Here is a 27,463-nt window from a genome sequence, read left to right as displayed (position 1 = left end):
TCTACGCCATCATTAGAATCATACGTTTATGCGAAACGTGGACATTTCGCACCGAAGATGAAATCAAATTCGTAACAGTAATCATGAAATTTCAGCATCCGGCTGATGAGCAGCCACAGTCGTGCAGCTCCGCCATCAGTTTCACTTGTTTTGTTTGTTTTAATGAGTGGGTGTATAATAATGGTAAAATCATTACTGACAGCAGTCTCACAGCCCAAGGAGAAACAAACAAAGGAGCGTACAATTTATCCTTCCATAAGAAAAGTCCCAATTGTTCAGGCGGTTGTGACGTCAAATCAATGGCTCAGTGACGGTACGCAGGCCTCAAGGCTGCTCAGTTACGTTAGCTTCTGCTGCTATAATTATGTACTATTATACATTATATCAAATGGTCCTTTTTTACAGGTCATTGGAGGTAAACTGCTGTTTGACAACATAAGAGGCCACTTGACTTTAATTCTGTGGTTTGATTGGAGCTGTAGTATTTTTTTATGGTGATTGGTAAACAGCGTCCAGGTGCATAACAGCCACATTCGGAATTGACGTGTCCTATCAGGATTTTTTTCCCCCTAATTTCTGCAGTCATCTATTGGCACTCTAGTGTAATAAAAGCATTTAATGGCTCATTGCATTTAAATAATAAATGGCATTATGCAGAACTGCTATATAAAAAAAAAGAAGCAATATCACGCTCTGGGTCGTGCTGTTTCGCCGCATCGGCACGCTGTGATGAGCTGCAGCACTCAGCCTGGTGCTCGCAGCCTCGTCACTTCCTCTCCTGTCATGAACTATGCAAATTGGGAAGGTGCCGATTGAACCTGGGTGTGAAACGCATCTCTCTCTGTCCCCACACAGACGTTCATGGAGGACGTGAAGTCTCGCGGGCCGTTCATCTACTCCGTGTTGGAGTCGGCCCAGGCCTTTCTGGCTCAGCACCCGTTCCAGGAACCGGAGGAGACCCTGACCGAAGGGAAAGGTCCGCTCCTGTCGTACTCGGTGCCAACTGCTATTCCAGCCAAAAAATGTCATAATAACAAGCTGCCCGGGGTGAACGTGTTTGGATCCTTGTGGGTAAAACTGGATATTTTGAGATATTCGCTATGGCTCCATCGGCTGCTGCCACACTTGAGGGACAACATCTGTATCCCGGCTAATTACTCAGATCAATATACAGTAGCATTGATTTTGTCCTCTATGATGTGTACTTTAGAAGACAGGGTACCACCTGGGAAACACTCAGGTAATCTATGGATCCCACTGTCTTTTTATCTCTTCCTGGACTAAACCGGTCATCGTTCCTGCCTCCTCAGCAGTTTGTTGAACTACTCCCTCGTCCTACCTCGGCCGGCCTTCGGCGTGATTTCCGATTCTCTCCTCTTTTACCCGCAGATGTGTCTCCGCGCCGGCGGATCCTGAACGTGAGCCGCTCCGTCTGGAAACAGGCGAACGTGGCCAGTGACCTGTGGGAAAAGCTGACGGCGCGTTGCGTCGACCGCCACAGGTCAGATGCTTTACTCAGGTCCGGCTCTAGGACCCAAACTGGTTTAAGGCACTTTAACTGGATGGGGATTAGGACACAAATTCCAGCTTTCATCCTGAGAGCATCGCCTGTTCCGCATCGCTGGTGTTTAAGTAAACTGTTAAGCAAACGTTTTTTCTTTTCCAATCATTCAAAAGAATATTAGAGTGGACACTTTGGACGAGGATATTTTTCCTTCTTTCAAGCGTGTATTTGAAGAGGAGTTAATAATTAAAAAGGCTTTTTTTCACTCATGCGGCAGAGTTGAACGATACGGCGATCCCTCACAGGAAGAGGCGGCAACACTCTGCACGTAACCCAATTACGCTAGCCGGATTACCAAACATTACAGACACAATCCATTAGGTTAACAAAATACATTTATCCACCGGCAGGGCGTTAACAATTCAGAGCTTACATTTCAGAAGATTAAAAGTTCCCAATTAAAACAATCTGAATGCTTTTTCAAAGAAAGGTGTTTCAAATGTGAGAAGATGGATCCAAATTAATTTGCATCTCTGAAATTGAAAGTCCCTACATTTGAATAAAGAACGCCCGCCTGCTGTCTGGTATCGCGCTGCTTTTAATAGTGCGCGCCTGCAAAACAATGCGTTTTCATCTCAGACACATGGAGAGGACGCTAGAACGACTTCTTCAGATCCAGGCAGCCATGGAGGAGCTGGCAGTGGCGCTGGATCAGGCGGAGGGAGTGAGAGATGCCTGGGAGCCCGTCGGAGACCTTTTTATCGACTCTCTGCAGGACCACATCGATGCCACAAAGGTACGATACCGTGGACCCTGCCACACAGGCTCACGCACGCAAATAACAGATCTTAATCCTTATACCTCCATCTCATCCCACTGGAGTCGCTTAACTGTCGCCAAAGTGCCGCTTAGTGTTATCTTCTCGCTCTGCAGACGATATAATCGTCCAATCAAAGGACTCTATAGGGCAAGATTTGCAGGGAAATACATCTGAGTGTCATGTTCACAAAACCTTCCACGTGTGGAAATGGAAGCAGTGAGAGCCATCATGGTCACTAAAGCTGGGCGCCACCCTTAAAGGTGTTGGGAAAAGGCTCAGAAGCCTGATGATGCTGAAATTCATGCTATAAGCTGTAATTATGTTGACACACGCCACTGATTTAAAGCCAGTATGGAACCATCAACAGCAGACAAACACTGAGATCAAACGCAGACAGATTATCTCCCCTGGTCAGAAGTTTAGGACAATACCGAAGTAACCACGTGACCATCTGGCTTATCAGCAAGAGAGAAGAGTTAGGCGCTATCTGACAAATGAAATATACTATAATGGTAATCTAGTAACACTAACCGGTGGTATTATGACACCTAGTAGTGAGTTGTATGTACATTTTTCGAAGCTCTTTATCAGTGCGTCTCCTTTTATGGGGTTTGTTTACTAAAAATACCAATGAACACATGTATGTCAGTGTTTTCCTCCTGATCAGGAAAGTGTTCTGCATTAATAAAGGTTGCCGCTCCAAAAATAGCTGTAAAACAGTAATTGTCTCCGCTGAGAGGCTCCTGGCTAACGCTGAGAGGCAGGCGTAGGTAAACAAACATCAAACCGGTGACAGCTGCCTTTTTCCCGGCGTGACAGGCGTGATTGTGAGTATTAGAGGTGTGCGTAACGGGGCGCGCCACACCTTTCGCTGGCTTCCCGTCACCGCGGCTGCGATGTGACGCGAGATGACTGCGATTGTCAACAAATGACAGGTCATTGGTTTAGCCGCCGCGTGCCGCCGCCGCTGGAGGCCATTAGATGTGAGGACACTTGACAATAATCACAGCCACCCTGTTGTTCGCACAGGCTTGTCATAAACACACTCGTTTACATTTAGACTATAGGACACACGGATGCAAATAGGACGCCATTATACCAACAGCGTGACGGAAGCGACTTTCCAGGTTCACACACGCTGCCACAGAGGATTTCACGGTTTAGGGCAGAGAGTGCTGCATTTGTTTTTCTGGTCTCCTCTGTCCTCTTCACCCCGGCTTCCCCGTACGAATGGCTCTTTCTCGCAGTTGTTTAAGGAGGAGCTGACCCAGGTGAAGGAGGGCATGAAGCACATCAACGATCTGGCCCATCAGCTGGCAATCTCCGACGTCCATTTGTCAATGGAGAACGCCCGATCCCTGGAGCACCTCAACAGCAGATGGAAAGTGCTGCAGGTAGAGTTCACGGCTGGGTCTGTGTCTCCGTCTCATTCATGTGCACCGTTCAGCCCAATGGATGTGGAAGGTCTATGGGGACCTCCAATGCTTTGACTCCCCTCTGACCTGACTGTAATGTTAGCTTCAGTGTTCGGGGGCTCACGCCTCCTCTTCCTTTCTTCTCAGAACGGCAGCGTCAGCATGTGAGGAACCATTTCGGTATAAATCTTTTGATGTAATTCTCATGTGTTGACAGAAATGACCAAAAAAAAACACTGTCTAAATTGGCTTTTTTATATTTTCAAGCAAAATTAAAGATTGAAGACAGAACTGTGCCATGAAAGATTAATGTCTCGTGAATATGAATGAGGAGCTGAACCTATGCACTTCCATGATGGAGGTGTTTAGAGGCAGCCGCTCTTAAAGCCTCTTTAAAAAGTACATTTGGCTCATTGAACTGAACTTGCTTCCCCCTCGATGCTGAGTTGAAAGTATGAAAGCATCCAGAGAGCCGTTAGCTTCAGGCTGCGTGCTCCTTCACCAGCCTCGCCACTGTATATCGATCCCCCATCATCCATCTGGGCTCCTTCCATAGCAACACCTGCTTTTCATTAGATAACCTGAAACCTGAACTCAGCCTCTCCGTGCTGGTCTGTCACCTCATGTTTTAATGGCCCCTTCACTTCACTCCTTCTCTGTCTCGTCTGGTGGTGATTTTACCACCTCTTCCACTGTGGTGAGAGATTAACTTCCATTATCCACTTTTCACTCCGACAGTACCTTTTTACAGTTTTCATGTTGCCTCTGAGCCACCGATACGTTCCCGAGCAAATGAGGAGTGCATAATTAAAGTGTGCCGGTCAGCACGGATGAGGAGCGGCTTTGATTTTCCAGTATTTTTCCGTGGCGTGGATCACAGGAAGTCTGTGATTATAAGCTAAACCGTCTGTCCTTCAAAATGGAGCTAGCGCGGCTCTGCAGAGCTGGCAGCATTGTCTGTCAATGTTATTATTTGGTCTATTTTTCTCCGTGTGTCTCTCTCTATGTTTCAGTTCAGTCATGATTAACGTGATTAATGCCCTAATCCCAGAAACATCCTGTACCCTGTTGATTCTGGCTCTTCAGATGCTGCTGAACGCGCAGGCCCAAATAGGATTTTGCTAATATTTGTCAATAAAGGACAATTTAATCGTTTGTCTTCCTTATGCCAGCCCAAATGGCCTGTTGAGCGGCAGCAGTGTTTCTGCAGCAAAGAGGAACCATAATCACTTTAATTTGTAGCGTCAGAATGTCTCCTTGTGGAGAGGAAGAGCGATGAATAGTGAGTTGCTTTCAGCCTTCAGTTGCCCTTTTGTTGTGATCCAGGATTCCCAGTTGTATTTTTCCTGCAGGGGGCGTGGTGGAGCCATGCTCCGGCCACCTGTTGGCGCACCTGCAGGACATTAGCGATCAGCCGCCTATTTAAGGTCTAAGACTCCGGCCTTCCAGCGTTGGAGGATTTTTGTGTAACTTGGTATTTCTAGGGTCTTTGTTGGTTTTTGAAGGTTCTTGATTTTTGTGGCTCCACGCTGGAGCTCTTTGTGTGCACCTGGAGGATGAACTGTTGCTTCCCAGCAGTCCAGGAGGACTGTCCTTTTGTGTTTGTTTAATAAAACCAATTTTTGGAGCTTTCATCAACGCGTCTTGCCTGCGTTCGGGTCCTAAACAACCACGAATCGTAACACCTTTCAGTTGCATCCAGCCTCGCGCTCACGACGCCGACTCTGCGGTCTGACCTTTGCCCTCGTGATTTCTCACCTGATCTGTCGCCCGACCGCGCTGGGATTGGATTTACCGGCCATTGTTTGTGGTTGACATGTTTCAAACATCCAGTTGACAATGATTCATGGACCCATTCCAAGGGACTGAACAGCAAACCGGGATTAGTTGGGCTAAATCCCATTTAGGGGGAAACATAACTGACATGTAATGCTTTTAGAAAAGCAATGACTATCTTATATCCCCTGTACACACACACACACCCACACACACACACACACACACACACACACAGAATGAGCAAGTAAGCTTTGGCTTCGTCCTCATTTTGAAATCTCTCTTTGAACCTGTTGTTTGTCATGAGGGGCAGCGCAGGAAACCAACAATTTTTGTCTCCCGCAGTTGTCTGATGGAGGAGATGCAGGTGATTTGCTCGCACGCATTTTTATTTGGGTTATTTTGCAGAGCAGAGGGGAGAGCGGCGCGCCTTCCTTTGATTTGACTCTGTGTGTGTGTGTGTGTGTGTGTGTGTGTGTGTGTGTGTGTGTGTGTCCTCAGGGTTCCATAGAGGAGCGGCTGAAGCAACTCCAGGATGCACATCGAGACTTTGGCCCCGGATCGCAGCATTTCCTTTCCAGTAAGAGCTTCAGCATTTGAAGCGGTTGCCTCATCTAGCACAGTGCGTGCGCGCGCGTGTTTGTGTGGTTTTGTGGGTTAGAGGTGGAGCTGAGAGGGGCCCCGTTCATCTGTCTTCATCAGTTCCAGCGCTCAGTTGCGCGGCGCATCATCGGGGATGCTCCGCGCACCAGTCGCTGCTCTCGTTTGAGCATATTTGCGAATTCTGTCTCTTCTTTTACCTGCTGTGCTTCAAAGGCTACGCCGAGGAGGCGGCGGGGGTGGTGGGAGCGGGGGGGGGGGGGGGGTAATTTACTTCGCCTGCTTTAGGTCCAGTTTAAGCTGATGAAGAAATGGAAAAAGCGTTGCAGAAATGCAGGCTTTTCTCCTTCCCTGTTCTTCAGGCTCCGTCTGAAGTGGTGTGTGCTTGTGTGCCTCCAGTGCCCCCCCCCACTCCCATCCAGTTTAACTACTGTCACACTGGCTCAGAGATGCCACACCAGGGCTTATGTAGCATGACTCCACTGCCAGCTCAGCCCACTGCATCCTGCAATAGAGTCTGCCTTTGCCTCACTGGGCTCGTCTCACCGTGCACCATCCCACCACCCCGTGTTTAATATGACATTTGATGCACATGCTTTGGTGCACAGTTGATTTCCAAGACAGGGAAAATCATGTGAGCGTTCGCTCTTACCTCCAACAGTAGTTTTAATTTTTTTAACATTCAAACGAAATATGTTTTTTTTAAACTCTGCACTGTTAGCCAACAGCTACGGGCACTAATCGCTCGTATCCATCTTTGATGGAGCTAATAACCCTCCAACGCTCTCAGTGTCAGCCGAGGCGAAGCCCCTGCAGCGTTTCTGAGAGATAAGGATACTCCCACACAAGCAGCTAAGCTAACAGGAAATAACCGCACGTCTGTTAATCAGCACCAGTCTCCACTCACACCAGAGTCAAAAGCGTAGCATCATAAAACGGAAGAACCTGCCAGGGTGGCAGCAATAAAGACCCCAACCTCGACTATTACAGTCAGAACACAAAAGCCCATCAACAACAACAAGTGGGTTACGCAATATTAGCCACTAACACTGTTTGTGTGACCGTTGTATCACTTCCTGCCTCTTGCTTCTGCTGGTGGGTCCTGTCCTTTTTTCCCATCTGCTCTCCACCATTTTTTTAAGACTCCTTCACCTCCCACATTATTTACACTCTGCCAAGCAAGAAAAACAACCAGATTTGTTGCTGGGCTTTAAAACACTGGTTGTACTGGCCGAGCCGGGCTTTTAAGCTGAGCGGCTTTACACGCGTGACATTTGGGATGAACTGCTGTGTTTCCACGCAGGTTCGGTGCAGATACCATGGGAACGCGCCATCTCGCCTAACAAAGTGCCCTACTATATAAAGTAAGTCTTTCATAATCCTAACCAGGAGCTGTCAAGGTGACCTTTTATTTCCTGGCTGTTTGTTGAAGCTCAGCTCATATTGTGTGTTTCAGAATAAAGCTTTGACATCAAGTTCAATTTTGTTAAGATCTGTGTGGCGTCGCCGTGATAAAACAGAGAGGAAGTCCATGGAACTGTTGTAAGCTCCATTTGTGGGAGCACCCGTGCGTTTATCCGTTCGTATGTCAATACGGCTCCAAGCGCCCAGCTGGCCTGATGCTATCTGTGTTGGTCTGCAGGTCTCGTGCTCCCCAGGGTATTTACTTCTTTGATAATTTGCTGCCAGCTCTGTTCAACTATTCTGCCTGCAATTAAATCACGGGGGAGTTTATCGCTTTATTGCTAGATCACAGCAAACGCCAAATTATCCGACCGTGCTTTATTGGATCCCAAACAATAAGCCCGCTGCTCGCTGAGTGAATGCCATCCTGAAAGGCCACCGGGTCCTGGCAGACTTCCTGCCTTTGACTTCATTATGATTGTGTTCTCTACACAACGGAAGACCTCATTAGTCAAAATAAATGCCTTCTCCACAAAATATGTTGCCCAGCAGAGAATTTGGGTTTGTATTTGATAAAACTGGCCAGAAATCTCATGAAAACAACCAGCGCTGCTTCTTCATATATATACTGTATATATATATATACATATATATATCTACATTTAAATAAAATCTTTTTCTTATTTAATAGCTTTAGATCTTCGTCTAGCATCACTTGTCATCCTCAAAATGATCTGATTCCTTTATTTCTCTTCTCTTCCTTTCATTCTTCCGTCCTCCCGTAGCCATCAAGCCCAGACGACATGCTGGGACCATCCAAAGATGACAGAGCTGTACCAAGCGCTGGGTGAGCGAGGAGACAATTAAAGTGCCCGTGAGACGTGCACGGTCGCCCTGAACCCCCACTGGGCTGCGGCGACGCGGCGCCGGTGCACATCTGCTTTGAAGGACCTGTCACACAGCTCATTAGGGGCCCTGTGTCTGAAACACCTCGGGGACAACCACACTGTCGTTAGCCTCCCAATTTGCCACCGCTGTGATTGTACTTTGCTTTGCCTTTAATTAATTTTGATAATGACATAATGTGTTTATCTGTTAATCTAATCTGGCCGGGTGGCGCTCGCAGGGAAAACAACGACACTGTTGCGCGTGGAGGAATTAGCGGCGCCCAGCTCACTAAGGGACTTCTGCGCTCGTGCGATAAATGCAGGGGGAGATAATAACGTCTAATTCATAATGGAAAGGTTTTTCCAGGAGGCTTGTTTTTGCTTCATCTTTTTATTCACACTATCTCTCGATCTCTCTCTCCTCCTCCGTTAGCGGACCTGAACAACATCAAGTTTTCTGCATACAGGACCGCTATGAAGCTGCGGCGGGTTCAGAAGGCCCTCAGATGTACGTACAGGCTTTAATTCATGGTAAAATCTGAGGGGGGGGGGGGGGTAAGGCTTTCCCATCTGTGTTTCAATAAGTCAAGCTGTCCTATGAAGAGGTCTGATGATTAGCTGTGGCACTTTTATTTACTCAATAGTCAAAGGAGCTGTCGGGCGTCTCCACATTGCTGGCAAACGCCTTTTAAATTCCTCCCTTTACTCAGAATTAATTACAGACTTGAAAATGCGGAAATCAAAAGTATTGATGAATGCCGACAAAGCCACTCAGCCACCTTGATTTCTTCTGCGTTTTCATCAGGGCGGGAGAGATAATTACAGCCATTAACTGGTCAATTTGGCTTACAGAAAAGGAGGGCAATTAGTTTCTTCTGCATGGCTGAGGCTTGAATATGTGTCTCTCCAGGTCTCGTCCAACCACAGCGTCTCAATTTTGCTGCTTATTATTAATTCCTCCAGTCTTTTTCCTTGCAGGACGTTGTCCTTAATTGTGCCGCGCGGCTCCTCTCTGCTCCCCGGTACCGTCGCACACTCGCTCTTTCGTGCTCTTCTTGATTTTGGCAACCTGAGATTTTCCCATCCTGCATCACTGCAGTGCCTGGACTCCCTCTGACTTTATATGAGCCCATTTGCAAGTTTACACTTTTTCATCATTCATATCAGCTGTGCCCACACACACACACACACACACACACACACACACACACACACACACCACACACACACACACACAGAGTTCCTTTGTGTTACACCTTCCTTTCACTCTCCGTCCTACATTAAACTCAGCATGTTCGCAGCACCGAAGGAAAACGTCGCCCTTCCTTTTTCCCTTTCTTTTGCTCACACTTTTATCTGGCGCTCTCCTCGTCCACTGGTTGATATCGTTACAGGATTTAATTGCCGGGCTGCCTTGATAACGGCAGAACTCCCATTTTCTCTGCACACTTCATGAATGATTGAGCAGCGCCCGTGCCTTTTTAGCCGCTTCCCGCCCAACTCTGGGAGAACATCTTCCCATCTCCTCTGTCTGTTCTACCTCAGCACCATCCCCACAAGGAGAACCATCAGATGAGTTTAGTGAGATCAAATTTGTGTCACTGCTCTTGAAACAAGATTGCGGCGGAAAGTGGGTGAATAAACGCTCCCTGAGGTGAGGATGAAGGTCCAGCCTTGTGGCTGATTGCATAGATTATGTGAATTACATGTATTTAACATGGCCACACTGCAATTAAAAAGTGTAGACGGTTTTACGCGGCGATATTCTGAGAGCGCCCTGCGTTCCACATGCCTGCACACAACAGCCAGGACTAAAGAGATATAATCTAATGCACGGTAATGACTTTTTCATGTGAGAACACTCAAACTAAGTGGCGTACGATTACATCTGTGTGTACTTCCAGTGGATTTAGTAGCGCAGAGCAGCCTGGCGGAGGTGTTCCGGGAGCAGGAGCTGCAGCAGGGGGAGCACGTGATGGACGTGGTGGAGATGATCCACGGTCTGACGGCTCTGTATGAACGGCTGGAGGAGGAGCGCTCTGTCCTGGTCAACATTCCCCTCTGCGTGGACATGTGTCTCAACTGGTTGCTCAATGTGTATGACAGGTAGGTGGCAGGTTGCTGCAGCGATATTTCAAAGGACAAGTCGTTATTCTGCTGAGCGGAAATCAGCTGTTAAACCTTGTTTGGGGAATTGAATGTGCTCTGCTTTTCTTATAGCCACCCCCAGTGATATTAAGTCTAATTACAGAGTGTCCTTTAAAGCTAATGATGATGAGACCCCCCTGAGTAAAGCATATAGTTCTAAAAGCTTTGTGGAACTGTTGAGACAAAAAGAAAATGTGCCTCCTCTTATCCGGCCCATCGAGGAAAATAAATGTCTATATAAATGGGTTTGGGCTGTATATATATATATATAAAATCTGCCACTGCAAATGGACATTGTGTGCAGTTGCTGTACAGGATGTGACATCATCAGAATAATAGCTCCACCATGTATTTTTATCACCATGTATTTTTTTTTCCAGAAAAATGTCAGAAAATGATGGCTAATTGGTTGGCGCTGACTTTTCCTACATGCTTTTAAGCCCAGATATGTCTCATAGGTAAAATGGATGAATAAAGGTCCCGCTTTTTATCCTCTTTCTTGAGCTGTTGGCAGCTGCTAATTAAACAAAATGCATCCTTTTGTTTGGCGATGACATTAATGGATCGTGGAGCTAACTTCGCCCATATGCGACGGCTATCAATGGTAGATGGAAGATCAGCGAGGGGCATTTTTCTTACGAAATGGTGCCTCCTGACTGCAACCTTCCCTGCTGAATCTGCTTCTGTAAAATAAGAAGCACACTGTGCTGCCAGGGCCGTTTTAAATGGTAGAACAGGGATTAAAGGCTATAGCGGTAAAGGCAACAGCCTCGGAAAAGCTAAAGAGCTGCTTGAAAGCTGTAGGCTCACACACTTTTTCACAGCACTGGCATCAAAAACCCAGAGCTTCGATCTGCATATCCCAGGTAGACTGTAAACAAAGTCTCTGGTCCAGCCTCGTCGCTTCTCTGTCTACAAATTGGTGTAATTGGTTCAGTGGCTACAGACATCTTCATAAAACCGTCCAGGCTGAGGTCCAATCAATACAGCTGAGACACGGCTCAAGCAAGTCCTGATTTATTTATCCAGGTATTCACCTCATAATTGCTCCAGTTTGACTCTTTACTTTTTCAAGGAGAAACCTTAAAGCCCAGAAAGAGAATCGCATGAATAAACCTTGTGGGGCCGCTAAACTCAGACGGTAGCTCTGATAGAAATGTCAGTCAGGCTTCCAATAAACCAGGTTAGTGAGTCTGAAGGAAGTCTGGGTGTTTATTTGGAGCCTCACCGAGCGTGAGCACGTGCACTCCTGCGTGTCACGCTGCAGCAGGGTGTTCAGGAGTGACATGTTCCCTCAAGGACCAACACTGGGGAACATATTGAAGATGGCGTGTAAGTGTGTGTGAACGGCGCTGACAGGAAGTCGTCCCCATGTGCTCTCTGGACCAACTCCATCTGTCTAATTGGGAGGAAAGGCAGTTGGACTCTGCCTGTCCTGCAGCTCGTTTCTCCACGTGACGGGTTTTGTTGGACTGCCGGTCTGGTGCTCTGAGCTGCTCGCACCTCTCAGCAGATTGAAGACCCCCCTCATTGGTGTCTCGAAAACACTCAAAGCAACATTTCATTTCGCTCTGATTCTAATTTTCTGTCTTTTTTCTGGAGCTCCTCATGTTCACGGCGAATGTGCCGTTCTTGACTTCTCACTTAACAATTCAAATGCAAATTCAATAAAACCCATAATTTCTGCCAGCGCTGCTCTGCTTGGCGTCTAATTATTTCGCTTTCTTTTGGCGCGTGGAAAAATCTCAGCCGTAATGGGGTTCTGGCTCTCGCATCCAGCGTTCTCGCACAAATTCTGTGGCGTACCTCGGTTATTCAAGCAGAAAGCTAATACGGCCCCTTTGGGTCAGGCCGAATCAGCGTTCACCTCAATGGGTGTGCATTGGCCAGAAAAAGGGTTGTATGTTTGTCTTAGAACGCGTATCAGACCCGTTCAAAGGCTGGACGTGTATCAATAATTCATCTGCGTGTAAATGTGCACATTTATGTATTTGCCCATAAGTGACATTATGATGAATGTGCACTTATTATCACCATTCCAGCCATGAACTCATGGAGCATTTATCAGGGCCCCGTAACGACTTCACTTATTCAGGATGGGCTCAAATTTAATTTCACGTTGTCCCGCCGACCTTTACTGTAGCGCTGGGCCCGTGAAATCCTCCCGCCTTTGGGAAGGACTCCGCCGATTGGCGCGTCAAGAAGCATCACTTGAACACAACAACACAGATAAGATGAGTTAATCTCCCTTCTTTTAATGTGTCTCTCTCCGTCTCCAGCGCTCGAAACGGCAAAATGCGGGTTCTCAGCTTCCAGATGGGACTGGTGAGCCTGTGCAACGCAGACGTCCAGGAGAAGTACAAATGTGAGTCCACCTAATGCATCTCCTCCATCTCAAACAATGGGCACAAACAGCCCCCATTAGCACATGACATGAAGGCGTTCACTTAGTCTAATGGAGGAAACCAGGGCGCTACCATCGTGCACAATGCTGGGTTGATTTCAACAGGGCCTGCTAAAAGGATTGCTTTCCAGAGACACTATTTGTGCGTGCACGTTTTCCACATATGTTTTATTCTCCAGTCAAATGGAGAGGGTATTTTTTCAATCATGGGGTTTATTGTGAGGTTTTATCGGTGTGCCGCTTGTGTCTAATCGGCTTTTACAGTTGTGCCATAACCCCGGTTTACGAGGCAGCCTGTAAATGTAACTAATGTGGAGTGACTTTGAGTTCGGATCTGGAACCAGAAGCGTGTGTTGCTGTAGGTAGATCACCAAGGTTTAGAGGGAGACCGCGGAGCTTGGACACCCGCCGAGTGAGGCATGGAGCGCGATGACCTCATCCTCTTCCTCTGATCGGAGGGTCAAACTGTAGTTCAGCGCCGAGCCGCTGAAGGTTAACATTGACATTGATTTTTACCTCACAATGTAGTCAGAGACGGGCTCTTTCTCTATTCACCGCACGCAGTCACGGAATTGTGGACTTCTGGAGGTCTGTGCTTCGAGGTACACACTCTCGGCCACTGCTGCCGCTCCCGCTGGCTGAGGGCAAATGCATTGTGGGAGTTCTAGCTCTGCCAAGTACACACAATGGATGCAGACTAAGGAAGGACCACAGCTTTTCCTTGCAAATAAACCCCCTCCAAGGCTTTACCGTCCTAATAATATCAACACTTTTAATATTCAACACTTATTTAGCTACTGAATGAAAGAGGCTAACTACGGTAAGCTCGGGCCAAAGCTGTAAACTTGCTGTGCCACTTTTAAATGTGTCATCTCTGCTTGGAGTCGTTTTTAAACAGAGTTTCAAATGAACTCCAGCTAATTTGTGGTGACTCCAGCTGAAATACTGCTCTCTGCAGGCTTTGCATCAATGCGGGCTGCGTGTTTGGGGGACCCCTGTAGTTTGCTGTTGTCTCTTTAAAGCGTCTGCACAAACTTGTCTCACTGCAACACTGGTGAAATTTAAAATGTCAAATGTGCCTTGGCTCAGGTTATGGGAGCTATAAAGAGGGGACTGTTAAACATGCAGGTGCTGAAACCGAGCTTTGTCCCCGTGGGGTTGAGTGAGAACAGAGAGTGGATGCTTTTACTGAAACTAAGCTGCACCCTCACACGCCTGTCAGCATTCATCTCCTGGGTGACAGGTCCCAGCCCGCTCGGTAAAGGCTTCATTCAAACCTGGGAAGATGCACTTTATACACCGCTTTCATCTGTGAGGAGATCAGGGGGGCCACCCATGCCGATTCCCCCTCTATGCGCAACTGAACTTCCTATTCTACGAAACTAACTTCAGCCTCTCATAGGAAGCTCATTATTATGAAACACACACATACACACACACACACAAAACCTCTACACTGTATCCATACAGCTTAACAGAATATTTCAATGATAAACATTTAGATTAAATCGGAATCTCTGCTTTTAAATCGACTTTTTCATGAATACGTAGTTTATAGGCTGACAGATGTTGATGTGCTAAAACCAGGTTTCATTTTGTGGTGTTTTCAGATTTGTTCCGTCAGGTGTCGGGCCCCGGCGGGCTGACCGACCAGCGCCACCTCAGCCTGCTGCTGCACGAGGCCATCCAGATCCCCCGCCAGTTGGGCGAGGTCGCAGCTTTCGGTGGCAGCAACGTGGAGCCCAGCGTCCGCAGCTGCTTCCGTCTGGTGACTCAATTTTCACTATAAAAGGAGCACTTGCACGATCGGCAGGATTTTTCAGTCTTTAATACCTTTAATACCTGCCCTAAAAAAGAAATCACATCTAATTGCTGCAGGTGAATATTGTGCACGTAAGGATGCTCTGATTTACATTCATACAAGAATTTTGAGGACAAAGAGTCAAACGCCTGTCAAACCCTGTTCCTGTTGGCTGCATTGCTGCGACGAACACACTTATTTATGTTGCCTTTCACCAAAATGAAAATGGAGCGTCTCTTGACAGGAAGCACTTCTCTTGTGCTGTACACATTACATCACATTAATATTGCATTGTAGTGCTTTTAATGCTCGTAAAATAAAGTCAACGGCCCAGAAATGTTGCTTTTGAAAATCTATCGGTATGATGAAGCGGGCCCCGGCAGTGCGCCGATCAATAGCTGAAGATGATAAATGTTCAAAGCGGGAATTTCCATTTGTCTGCCCCTGCTTTGCTGGTTTTTTTCCGGAGAGAAATGTCACCTATAAAGTTCAGATTAAGTCAATTCGATCGTCATAATGGAGCACTCCACACTTTCTTTTGGCACCATAAGTTTTCCAAGTTCCACTTTAACGATTATGATCCTGATTAAGTACAGTCTAACGTTGTCTGGGCTCTCTGGCTTAAAATGTTATTTTCTTAAGCTATTTTGATAAAGGCAATTAAGTGTATACTCTATTTACTGGTATGTATATTTAATGAAAGATAACACCCAGTGAAACGCTGCCACACTTTCTTGCAAATTGGCCTCTTTGTGACCAGAACACATCATTCTGGTCACAAAGAGGCTATTTTGGTGCAAAAACGGAGAAAATTTGATGGCTGGCTGGATGTTCATTACGCCAGGTTCACGATGGCGTTTAACTGATCCATCTGCTGGCTCTGCTGCTTTAAGATGTGTCAGCACGCTCAGCAGAATCTGTGCCAGTTTCCAGGTGTTGGGTATGCTAAATTTGCCCTCCCACACGGACCAAAGCGGGGCTCCTCTGCTCCATCGTGCCCAGAAGAGTGCACCCCTGCACGCGTGTGTGTGATCGGCGCGCCACCTCACACACATTTATTAAGCTGCTTTGCTTGGGCGGTGGAGGGAGCTCCAGGGAAATCAACCTCTTAATGCATCTGTGATGCAGACTTAATGAGAATTTAGCACATCATGGATTTTAAGTGCTTGGCAGGTCATTCTTTTATTAGGCTGGCTTCCTTTTTGTGAAATTTTAAACAAGGCCAGCCTGCACACCCGTCCACACACGTACAGTAAACAGCCTCTTTGGTTCTGATCCCTTCGCCCTACCCTGAAGAAACTCCATTTATTTCTTATTTCTTTTTATTAAAACCACATCTCGCTGCTGGAAAAGCTTTTAGAAAGGAAGCACACATGATGTACTCTGCCTTCCATGGTGCTGGTTTATATTTGGATTGTTTACCGTCTGTCCTCCCACCACCTGATTTTATTTTCCAGGCCCCGGGGAAACCTGCTATTGAGGTATCTCACTTCCTGGAGTGGATGAGCCTGGAGCCCCAGTCGATGGTCTGGCTGCCTGTCCTTCACCGCGTGACTGCCGCAGAGTCCACAAAGCACCAGGCCAAGTGTTACATCTGCAAACAGTGTCCCATCAAGGGCTTCAGGTAGTCACGCGCCCTTTATCTTTACCATTCTGCCCTAGATTTACCACTGGTGCCGCCTACACACATCATCGTACTCTACAGCCTAGTGGGGGGTCCTCCTTGGCTCAAAGACGCCTCGTTGGCAAACTAGTCCCGCTCAAGCCACTGGTTACAATTACAAAGCCCTGAAATCCTTCTCTGCTCACAACCCTCAGATTTAGAAGAATCGGCTACCTCATACAAATGAGTATCACTCAATCAATTCAAATCCTTAATCATCCATTTCCTAAATTTTTACCTGCTTCCTCTGATGTTTTTTCCGCTTTTTCCACGTTTTAACACGTTTTTATAAATCTTTTTTTATTCTTTTAAAATCCTATCGCTTTGATCTCTGTCATTGCTCTATTTTATCGACATTAGCTGTGCTTTGATCTGCTACTTGCTCATCTGCACTGTTGCCAGTGAGGCTTGCCTCACTGTATTCACGAGTCTGAATACTTAAATAACTAAATAATGAATTTAGGTTGCACCATATGTGGTTAGATACTAACTATATGATTAACATTCTAGTTTAATTTAGATTCGTGTTTGTGTTATATTTCTCTTGATGCGCAACTTTTGGCGTTCTTAGCAGGTTATTGTGAGGGACAAACACCTGGAATGAGTCTGTGGAACATGATTTACCTTCTAAACATGGTCTTCATGGTCTTGCTCTCTCTCTCACACACACACACACACACACACACACAACACACACACACACACACACACAAGCTGCCAGACTGCCAAGCCCCCTCACAGCCGTCCGTTCAGCCTATTGTGCCGTATTGATCTTGACAGATATCGCAGTCTGAAGCAGTTCAACGTGGACATCTGCCAGACGTGTTTTCTAACCGGACGCTCCACGAAGGGGAAGAAGCTGCACTACCCCATCATGGAGTACTACACTCCGGTAAGACCAGCTCTCGTCGACTTTTCTGAGCCGCTCCGACGTGGCGAGGTGCTTCCAGAGACAAAACAGGCTGTAAAAGGGCTGCAGAATTACACGTGATTACAGTGTTTCATGTAAATCTCGAGCGTGCAGGAGTTGAGTTGAGCAGCTCTCGGCATTAACATGCACACTCGTTCTGGGGACACGAGTGGACTGAAGCCCGAGCAGCTGTCCCTCTTAAGTGACTGCAAAATTGACTTAATTCTGAAGGAGTGCTGTGCAGCTGGATTGTAGGGAGATGGCGACAGGGGTTAATGTCTAATCAATCCCGAGCTCTAATATATGGCAATAGGCCGCCCGAGCAGGGATTACTTTCTACTTTCTCTCCCCCCGCCAGACTATATTTTTTATCAAAGAGAAGCAACAGTTTTTCATCGCAGCGAGATTCCAATGACCACAGACGTCTAGAGAAAGAGCAACGTGAGAGTGATGAAGCACAAGGAGGAATAAGTTTGTCATCATAGGTTATAGTGAGACAAACCCGCATTGACAGGGTGAGGAAATTGAGTGATGAGTGGCGAAACATTCCCAAGAATCGCTGTCATTTGTCTCCCCCTCATGCTCGATCCCGCTCCAGACGACATCGGGAGAGAAGATGAGGGACTTCGCCAAGACGCTGAAGAATAAGTTCAGGTCAAAGCAGTACTTCACCAAACACCCCCAGAGAGGTTACCTCCCGGTCCAATCTGTGCTGGAAGCCGAGGCCTCGGAGACGTGAGTCACAGCACTTTTCTGTTCCACGGCTGATTCCCTGTCTCGCTTCCAGCCGAACCGTCGCAGACTAATTATCTAACTGTGTCGTGGCTGAGATGGAGCGAAGGCTGTGTGGAGCTCGGAGTCATCACTGCGGATCAGCTGCTCCGCTCACATGAGTGACCCTCACCCTGAGCAACGAACAAGAGCAATAATATCATAATCTGCCAGATCATCCAGAACCAGAGCTCGGGGCTCCCACGGCGTGGGCCCATGTGACCGCTGCACTTCCTGTCAGGGACACCTTCCGCCGTCTCATAAAAGTGTGGCCATAGTTATCGCATTCCTATGGGCTGGAAGCTTCTCCCAGCAGATTATTGGGTCGGGGGTATTGACCCTGGCAGATATCGCAGACATGTTGGCTTTCTCGGATTTCAGGATGTCGAGGGAAAACAACCCTTGAATTTCTGCTCAAAATTGGAATTGAGATGAATTTGATTCGCGGCTGTCACTTTTATTGATATAGGATGGTCAGATGATATAGCCTCCCTAATTTAGCGGGCTAATTTAAGATTATAGCAAGCATATGTCCAAGAGACGTCCCGCTGTTAGAGACGCCCTGGCGTGATGTCAACGCAGCCTCTCTTGTCCACAGGCCGTGCTCGTCGCCCAAGCTGCCTCATGCGGACACGCACAGCAGGATCGAGCATTACGCCAGCAGGTACGTGAATTATCCTGCAACACACATCCAGCCGTTGCAGCAGAGGCTCCCACCCTTCAGTCTCGCTCCCCTGCTCCCATCACTCCCTCACCCTTTATTCCTCCCCTCGCCCTGATAGAAGTATTGATTTGACTGTCTTGTGACCTGTAGTGCTGAGAACTCTGGTGGATTTCAGTATCTTGCACGTCTGTGTACAAGATTGTGTGTGTTTTTTATAAACAGTACATGAGGTGTGAACATGGGGATTTGACTGGACTGGTGCGCCGGACCCCATAACTTTAAATTGCAAGGTTAAGATTTAAGTTTGAGGGTGAGGTGTGAGTTGAAGCTAATGGAAAATGAATAGAAGTCAGTGAAAAGTCCCTGCAAAGGCAGCTGAGCAATCCTGCGTGAGTGTGTGGAGGTCAGCGGGGTTCAGCGCGCCCAGCGGTTTGTCACTTCCGAAGGCAGTGAGCCCATTGGTCACCTGGGAGCTGTTGGAGCGGATTAGCATCTGTTTGACAGGTTCTAAACAGGGCAGGAGAGCGGGCTCTTGTGCCCCTGGCAGCTCTGCCCCACAGAATAGCAGAGCTGGACACACATCGCCACTGACCCTGCAGTATGAGTGCCGTTGTGTTTTATTTCCCTCAGGTCCTACATCCAACCCAAACAGAGGGAACATCCAGAACATCCTCTCTAGCTGCTCTTTTTTCTCTATCCTGTTTCCTGTTTTCCATGTCTTTTTGTCTTTGATCTGTCTTTTTTTCTTCCCAACCCCAAGTTCATTTTTCCCCTCTTTCTGGTAACTCTTACTCTCTCATTTCCCCTCTGTTATTAAATATGATATTCTTTATTCTCCATTATGCAAACGTAACTTTCTGGGGGTTAATACCGGTGCAGGAGAGCCTCGAGGCCATTTCAGCTCAGCCAACATACTGTAAAAACGGATTTGCATACAGGCTTCATGACAGTGGACTGAAATAAAGATTTTTTCGTTGAATCACAAGATGATCTGTTAGTGTGACTTGGTGCTAAAAGGAAAAGTGTGTAATAATGACCACAAACTAAATTATCAATACACAACTGAGTAATGTTCTGAACTCCCTGATGGATTTCCAATACCTGTAAAGGGGATTTTTCTGCTTTTTCAATCATATGCTGCATTTTTCTGCTTTCGCTCAAATGTGGGTTTAAAAGGCCAAATTGCTCCCCTCAGAACGTTCAAACTTCGCTGCAGTCATTTTTTTCCCCATTGCTTTCTGCATCTTCTAACCATTGTTCCAGGTACGTCAGGTTCCTCTCACCGTCCAAAAACACGGACGAATGTGTGCGTGGTGACTGTTGACTCAATCGTTAGCATGCATTCACAGCAGGTTGGCCCCGCCCCTTTTCATCAGAGGAACACGCTGACATTCATGGACATGAATATAAAGAGTGTTTGAATCTTACATGTGATCACTCCCAGGTCAGTGTCTGGTTGTTTTCTTGCTTGGCGTGACACAGTACACAGGCGTGTGTGTATATGTGTGTGCTGAAGGGGGGGATGGTGGGGGGCGTGCGTGTCAAAGTGCCCTTTAACTAACGAGGGACGTAAATGTTCATCTTTGAAGGCGATGCCATGTTTGCTGTCTGAGGTCAGGAAAGATATGTAAATAAGACCAACCCGATGACAACCCCTATCTTTTCTCTACCTGTCCTTTCCCGCCGCGCTGATATCAGAAATAGAGTTCATGTTTTCCAGGTTTCGGGGATGAACGAGGAGAAGATAATCACTCCGGTTAGGATTGCTCTGTCTTTTCTCTGCCTTGCCCTCTCCCCTATTTCTCATTTCCTCTCAGGTCTATTTGCATTCATTCAAGAAGCCTGGCGCACATGCGTGCCGCAGCGAGACACACACACACACACACACACACACACACACACACACACACACACACACACACACACACACACACAGCCTTGCCTGTTATCCCATGCCCTTTCCACCCTCATTTGCGGTTGTCCCTGGGTGTCCACGCCTGCAGAGACAAACTGATGAATAGTGTTGCACAATGACTTATGAGCAGTCTCTATTTGAGAGTCGGGCCCTTTGTAACGGGCCCTCTGTAAATCTCCTGTTTCTCTCCGCTGAGACCAGAAATGGACACGAGAGATAATTACAGTGTAACATGGATGCCTATGACATCTTCTACATCACCCGCTTCTCCTCCTCCTCCTGCTCATGTCTGCGGCTCCTACGGCTGGTGACAGTCTTAGAAAAATGATCCAGCGTGGTGCATATCGTGTGTGGCTGCAGCGTGTTTGATGAATGATTTCAGCTGGCGTGTGTATGAGAGAGAGAGAGAGAGAGAGAGAGAGAACATTTGCATCAGTAAGGTAGTTTTTCCCACTGCTGGTTATCAGTTACTTAAAGGATAAAACCACATGGAGATGAAGAAGTCTGCACTAAGTCTATTAACATGCATTTTTCAGTGGATTGAACTTTTCCCCCGCACATATTCAGAGCATGTCTTCCGTTTTCACTCATGCTTTTAGACAAAAGTGGAATAAATGGATACAAAAAAGTCATTGTGGAAATACAGCACTGCAGAAATAGCTCATATTGGGCAGTGTTTTATATTCAACAATGGGAAAACGTGTTTTTTAAGGCTACAGCTTGGGAATTATTGGCCTTTATGTGTGATTGCAGATTGCATCTAATTGCCCCCCCACCCCCCACCCCCACCCTTGTCTTAACACTACGGCAGTTAATAAATCCAAAAGTGCAGCTTTTAAGTGCCATTAGCTGCCATATTGACATGAAATTGCATGTGTAATTAATGAAATCGATTGTGGTTTAGTGTAGCAGAGCCGCTCCTATTCAGCAAGGACCTCTGACTTTTGATCTGAATAAAGCAAAAGTTTAATTAGTTTCACTGGGACCAGCGTGTGTATTTAAGCTATTACTGGTGGTGGACAGACTGCTGTGATAAAGGTCTATTGTATAATCACAGGGGCTGCATGTGGCAGGCTGTCTGAAAGCTTTTCTGTTTCCAAGCTATTGAAAATACAAAAGGCTTTAGTCTAGAATCATCATGAAATCACAGAAAAATGGTAGCAGATTCACCGCAGCCTACCACTGGGGGGTGCTCTAGATGTCCCCATCTCTATATGCTGTTTTCAGGTGAGCATACATTACTGGAAACAGGCTATTACTATTACTACATACATTTTCTCCCACTAATATCCTCCATATGGTACCTGGCAGCCTGTTATGCTACATTAATTGCTTAGGCAGCATGAAAGTGGTCCTATACTTTACTGTGAATTGCATTTATACTGCACCTTTCGAGCGTATTGATTCCCTAAACTGCTCATAAAACATTCACACATACTCTTTCACACTGAATGGCGGTTGAATAGAGGTTCAGTATCCAGCTAAAGGTCACGCTGGCACGTCCACGAACCAGAGGAAGACCAGCTATCTCAGGAGCCACGGCGCGCAAATGTCGCATCTTTCCTTTATTTACAGTTTTATCAGCAGTTGTAATTACGCCTGCGCCGGGACATCCCACCCATTTACACCGCAGTCAAACGCCAATGCAACAAATCCTGTGTGCGATTTCATATTTATGGTCCTCAAACTCATCCCGGCATAAATCATTGAAACTACATTTTCCTGCTGCAGCAGTTTCTCCGTGATGGCAGTGAAACAGCCAATAGAGCAGCGTGCGCAGCGCAGGAGTCTGCTGATAGTCAGCAGGAACCAAAAACACTCTCTCGGCCCCAGTGCACACGCCATCTCTGTCTGCAGTCCCGCACCTCCCCGGAAGACTGTTTGACTGCTCGCGTCCTGCAAGTTCACAGCGTTTTTATCAAAGTTTTGCTCCGTGCCTTCCTGGATGTGTTCACAACTCCTGCAGAATCCAGCTTTCTGAACGACTGAGAGCAGCTTGCTGTGGAGTTTATAGCCCATAATAGTAAAAGCAGTGAAATAGTTTATCCACCCTGTCATCTGTGTCTCTTTTGTGTACGTGTGTGTGTGTGTGTGTGTGTGTGTGTGTGTGTGTGTAGATTGGCCGAAATGGAGAGCCAGAATTGCTCATTCTTCACTGACAGCCTGTCACCAGATGAAAGCCTGTGAGTACGCCGCCACCTCCACCCTCCATCATTGCCACCGCAGCAGAGACCGTACGTGTTTCTGCGCACAATCAGGCCTGTGCGTGTGTGTGTGCGCGTGTGTGTATGTGTGTGCGTGCACGCCGCTGCGGGTAAAGGAAGAATATGAAAATGACCCAGAGCGACCAGCATGCACACGCTCCCTCCTTCATTATGTGCACATGTCCTGTTTGAAATCCTTGGTTGGGAGCGTAGTTACACAAAGCGCTTCTGTGAGAACCGTGTGTGTGTGTGTGTGTTTGTGTGTGACGCCTTACATCTCCTGTGTTGCTCTTTGGCCCTTACACGTTCTTGTGTGTATGTAGAGAAGCCACACGTGTGTCCGTAGGCTGTGATTGATCCGTCCACGCCGCTGCTCTGTGTGCCTGGCTCTGGCGTTCACCGCATCACCTGTGCAGACGTTGTTCTGAGCTCAGTGTTTCTGCTGCTTGTACCATAAAAAGCACTGAGGTCCTGAACACAGTCTCCAATAGAAGCTTTAATGACGGCCTTTCCAATAACACTTGGCATCCGGTTAAAATAACTGGCGAGGAATCTTTAGCAGTATAATCACGCTGAATTTCTAATAAATGTTAATATATCATTTGCCAGCATTGAAGGCACAATCTCCCACTGTTTACAAGTGTGGATTGGGACCCAAAACAATCAAAATTCGGTCAGGTCAATTCCATCCGGCCCAGTTTCGTCTCACTGCGCCTCGTCCTGTAGTGCCTGGCCTCGCCTGGCTTCGGCCCATCCCGCCCTTGGCTCGGCTTTGTGCGGCTGCGGCTGTGTGCTGGTGGCTTAGCGTGTTGTCTCCTGTGTGGGGGACTCAGGGATGAAGATCAGTACCTCCTGCGTCACTCCAGCCCAGCTCTGGACCAGGACTCGCCCTGCGGACAACACATGCTGCTGGTCCACCTGGAGCACCAGAACAAGGAGCAGCTCCAGTGCACCCTGGCCCGACTGGAGAACGAGAACAGGTCTGCATCCACGGCCGAACACAACGCGTGTACAGTGAGTGTGGAGCCGCGGGTTTTGTTGCGGCCGGAATCTTAAAAGCCTATCAAAACTCCTCTCTTTCCCCAGAACGTGCAGGAATAACACAGGTTTTGTTTTTGTCTTGAGGCCTTAGGGAATTCCCGACAAATCCGTCGATATTCACAGAACAGATCACTCTCACCCTCAAACCCTCCAAACAGCCTTAAGAAAACAATATCGGTAGAAAGCCGGCTGTAAATCCTCTAACATATTATGTCAGACCTGGAAACAGGTTTTTTTTTCCCCTCTCTTGTGGCAAAGATGGGAGAGACGGTCAGTGATTGACTGGGGTGATCGGAGTAAAACCACTGCTCCGCTGGTTGGAATGCGGAATTCTTCCAGTTGAATGAGTCACATCTCGGTAGCTATGACATCCGGGCGTTTTATATTAGAAAGCTAATTTGAGTCCTGTCCTTTTAATTGGTTACCGGAGGCAACCTTTGCCTGAGTGATTCATATGAATACATTTGCTCACATCTGCGCAGTTTTATGTGGACGAGAGCCCTGCAGGTGTCTAGAACCTTGACCCAGTCCACAATGTGGGCCCATGTGACTCTTTAGTTGGTGCTCTGCTGACCTTATTTTGCACCGGTTCCCACCGGTTCTTGTTTTATAGCCTCTGCTGTGGCTCTCACAGCTATAGGCCCCATATTTCATATATTATTGAATTTGCTTAAAGCATATTATGAAGAATCGGCCAGCCCCGGGTTGGTGATACGTTTTTATCGACAGCAGAGAATAAATGCTCGTGTTTACGTGTGAGCATGTGACCTGTATTTTAGCGTAGCAGCACAGGGGCCCTCACCGTTCTTTCTTCCTTCTGTGGCTCCACAGGGTGCTTCAGGGTGAGTACAGGAGGCTCAAGTGGAAACATGCAGAGGCCGCCTCGGTTCCCATGCTGACTGAGGCGGGAGAGACCGGCATGGGGTCGACAGAGGGCCAGCAGGACGAGGAGCTCCTGGCCGAGGCGCGGGCCCTGCGACAACACAAGACCCGCCTGGAGACGCGGATGCAGATCCTGGAAGACCACAACAAACAGTTGGAGTCCCAGCTGCGCAGGCTCAGGGAGCTGCTGCTACAGGTTACAGTGTTCTGGCTCCTGGGCCGACCAACTGGAATTACGTTTGCTTGCTGACAGGGTTGCACAACAACCAGTTTAATGATGGGAAATGTTTTTAAGTTCAGCTCAGTATGAGCTATATTAGCATAGTTAGTCAAAATGAGGACTTTTTAATTAAAATAGCTTAAAATTGACCCTTTCAGCAAGGCCACAGTAAAGCACTCATTGACTGGTTGACATTTTTTCACAAGTACTGACCATAAATAACATTTACTGGTAACATATAAATTAAATACTAATATAATATTACCGTAATTTCCGGACTATAAGCCGCTACTTTTTCCTACACTTTAAACACTGCGGCTTGTTCTACGTTGCGGCTTATTTATGTAATTTTTCTATCGGCCGCTAGGGGCGCTCGAGTGGAAAAGGTAACAGAGACGGGTGGAATATATGCGTCGAGGAAGACGCAAGTTTAGTGTAACTTCGCGCTTTGTGTATGAATAAAATTAGCATAAACAGACCCTCATCATGGAAAATGCAAGAAGAAATTTTACCGGTATGTTTTTTTTAACCAGCCCTGTTAGTGTTACTGCCGTATTGCTGCTGTGTTACTGCCGCGTCACAGGCACCCTTTGAAAAGAAAAGCAAAGGTAGTGTAGCGTGTTGGGGAGGGTCAGTGTGAGAATTTCCCAGCATGCTTTGTGGCAGTGTGTCTGTGGGTTCAGGTTGGTGTTAACCCTGTTTTTGTTCGTTGTAAATGTTATCCTTTGCAACTTTCAATGTTAGTGTTCTATTTATTGAGTTCTGGTTGTTGATGTATTTAATTACTGTTTGCACCTTCACACCATAAGCCAGGTTGTGTGTGTGATTGAAGACGTCCCTTTGTTGATATGTCTTTCATAGAGTGTAAAGTGGAGCTTAAAGCTGGCGGAAGTCTGCGTCTGTGTACTTCCGGGATCTGTATTTCTATGGTATTTCTATACCACATTGAACTTCTTTCTAAAATTAGATTATGCGGCTTTTAATCAGGTGCGCCCTATAGTCCGGAGATTACGGTACTCTGGCACAATCTTGTCTATTCCAACTCAAAGGTCAAAGATAGGGAATCGACTCTGGACTAGATTAGAGTTTGAACAGCTAGAGTCACCCTCCATTTAGGGTCCATCAGCTATAGTGTCGTTTTTCAAATGGAAAGGTTTTGAAAAGCAAGTGGAAACATCGCAGCAGGAAAAATCGAGCCAAGAAAGAGTGGAGACGGTGGATAAGCTTTAATGGAATTCAAGGTTTGGGGACCAGAGTTAGTGAAGACGTACATGAGAAAATATAAAGCACAAGCAGCAGGAATGCAGATATCAAGTGCTCATATGGGTCAGCAAATATAGAGAAAGAGATATCAGGATGAGCTGGACGGAGCCGGAAAGAAAGAGATGTTCATGTAATCCCAACAAATCTTTCTCCTCCGACTAAAACTGTCATCAGTGGAGTCAGTTGGTAGATAAAAGGGAAATGACTTTTTCTTGTTGAAGGGTCAATTTATATATTCCAAATGTTTGTGAGCTTTACAAACAAGTAGAAGAGGGAACAGCGCTTATAGGAGGGATGAAGGGATGGAGAGAGGGATGGAGGGAGAGAGGGAGGGAGGGAGGGAGGGAGGGAGGAAGGGGGAGGGAGGGAGGAGAGAGAGGGATGGCGGAAGGGAGGGATGAAGGAGGGAGGGAGAAAGGGAGGGATGGAAGGAGGGAGATAGGAATGGAAGGAGGGAGGGATGGAGAGAGGGATGGAGGGAGGGATGGAGAGAGGGATGGAGGGAGGGATGGAGAGAGGGATGGAGGGAGGGATGGAATTTTTTATATATATATAAATATATATAATGATGATGAAATTCCTCCAATTATCAATATTTGGTGTTATCAAACCTCACAGCCCAAAGACGACTCGGAGGCCAACGGGTCAGAACCGTCCACTCTGTCCTCCCCGGTGTCTGGGGGGGGTCACCACGGGGAGGCCGCCAGCAGAGAGACCACCGACACCGAAGCAGCAGGTGATCCTCAGGCCGGCTGGGCTCACATTTACAACCACACTCAGCATGTGAACTCATCCCATAATAATCCCCTCAGCATTCACGGATGTGCTACGTGTCACAGGCGATGATCTGGAGCACGAGCAGGACACGGTGCTGCAGCTCCAGGAGGTCATCGAGCAGCTGAGGAACGTCTTCCCTTCAGAACCAGGTCGGATCACCTGAGCACACAGCAGAGACGCCACCGCTAGAGGAGGATGGAGGGATGGATGGATGGATGGATGGATGGATGGGTGGGTGGGTGGATGGATGGATGGATGGATGGATGGATGGATGGATGGATAGATAGATAGATAGATAGATAGATAGATAGATAGATAGATAGATAGATAGATAGATAGATAGATAGATGGATAGATGGGTGAATGATTGGGTTTTTACCTGTACTTCTCCACT

At 47.1% G+C, this 27,463-nt stretch overlaps 1 protein-coding gene across 7 annotated transcripts in view; it reads left to right on the top strand.

Moving 5' to 3' along the window:
- The window catches only part of drp2 (dystrophin related protein 2), a 102,248-nt gene that overhangs the window by 72,199 nt on the left and 2,586 nt on the right, over positions 1 to 27,463 (top strand). For 4 of the 7 annotated variants that reach the window (XM_057042431.1, XM_057042432.1, XM_057042435.1 and 1 more), the window contains 20 exons: positions 856 to 976; positions 1,390 to 1,501; positions 2,144 to 2,300; positions 3,572 to 3,718; positions 6,017 to 6,095; positions 7,419 to 7,479; positions 8,305 to 8,366; positions 8,840 to 8,914; positions 10,311 to 10,512; positions 12,834 to 12,919; positions 14,569 to 14,726; positions 16,217 to 16,383; positions 17,203 to 17,314; positions 17,931 to 18,067; positions 18,702 to 18,767; positions 22,800 to 22,865; positions 23,720 to 23,866; positions 24,759 to 25,005; positions 26,911 to 27,028; positions 27,105 to 27,218. In XM_057042431.1, the coding sequence (XP_056898411.1) occupies positions 856 to 976; positions 1,390 to 1,501; positions 2,144 to 2,300; positions 3,572 to 3,718; positions 6,017 to 6,095; positions 7,419 to 7,479; positions 8,305 to 8,366; positions 8,840 to 8,914; positions 10,311 to 10,512; positions 12,834 to 12,919; positions 14,569 to 14,726; positions 16,217 to 16,383; positions 17,203 to 17,314; positions 17,931 to 18,067; positions 18,702 to 18,767; positions 22,800 to 22,865; positions 23,720 to 23,866; positions 24,759 to 25,005; positions 26,911 to 27,028; positions 27,105 to 27,218 (2,434 nt within the window). The remainder of the gene's footprint in view (positions 1 to 855; positions 977 to 1,389; positions 1,502 to 2,143; positions 2,301 to 3,571; positions 3,719 to 6,016; positions 6,096 to 7,418; positions 7,480 to 8,304; positions 8,367 to 8,839; positions 8,915 to 10,310; positions 10,513 to 12,833; positions 12,920 to 14,568; positions 14,727 to 16,216; positions 16,384 to 17,202; positions 17,315 to 17,930; positions 18,068 to 18,701; positions 18,768 to 22,799; positions 22,866 to 23,719; positions 23,867 to 24,758; positions 25,006 to 26,910; positions 27,029 to 27,104; positions 27,219 to 27,463) is intronic. The other 3 variants (XM_057042433.1, XM_057042436.1, XM_057042434.1) reach the window with 2 other exon arrangements.

This window comes from Takifugu flavidus, chromosome 9 (assembly GCF_003711565.1).
Source record: "Takifugu flavidus isolate HTHZ2018 chromosome 9, ASM371156v2, whole genome shotgun sequence".
Classification (NCBI taxonomy): Eukaryota; Metazoa; Chordata; class Actinopteri; order Tetraodontiformes; family Tetraodontidae; genus Takifugu; species Takifugu flavidus.
Note: the sequence above shows the minus strand (reverse complement) of the source record. Positions and strands in the feature narration are given on the sequence as shown.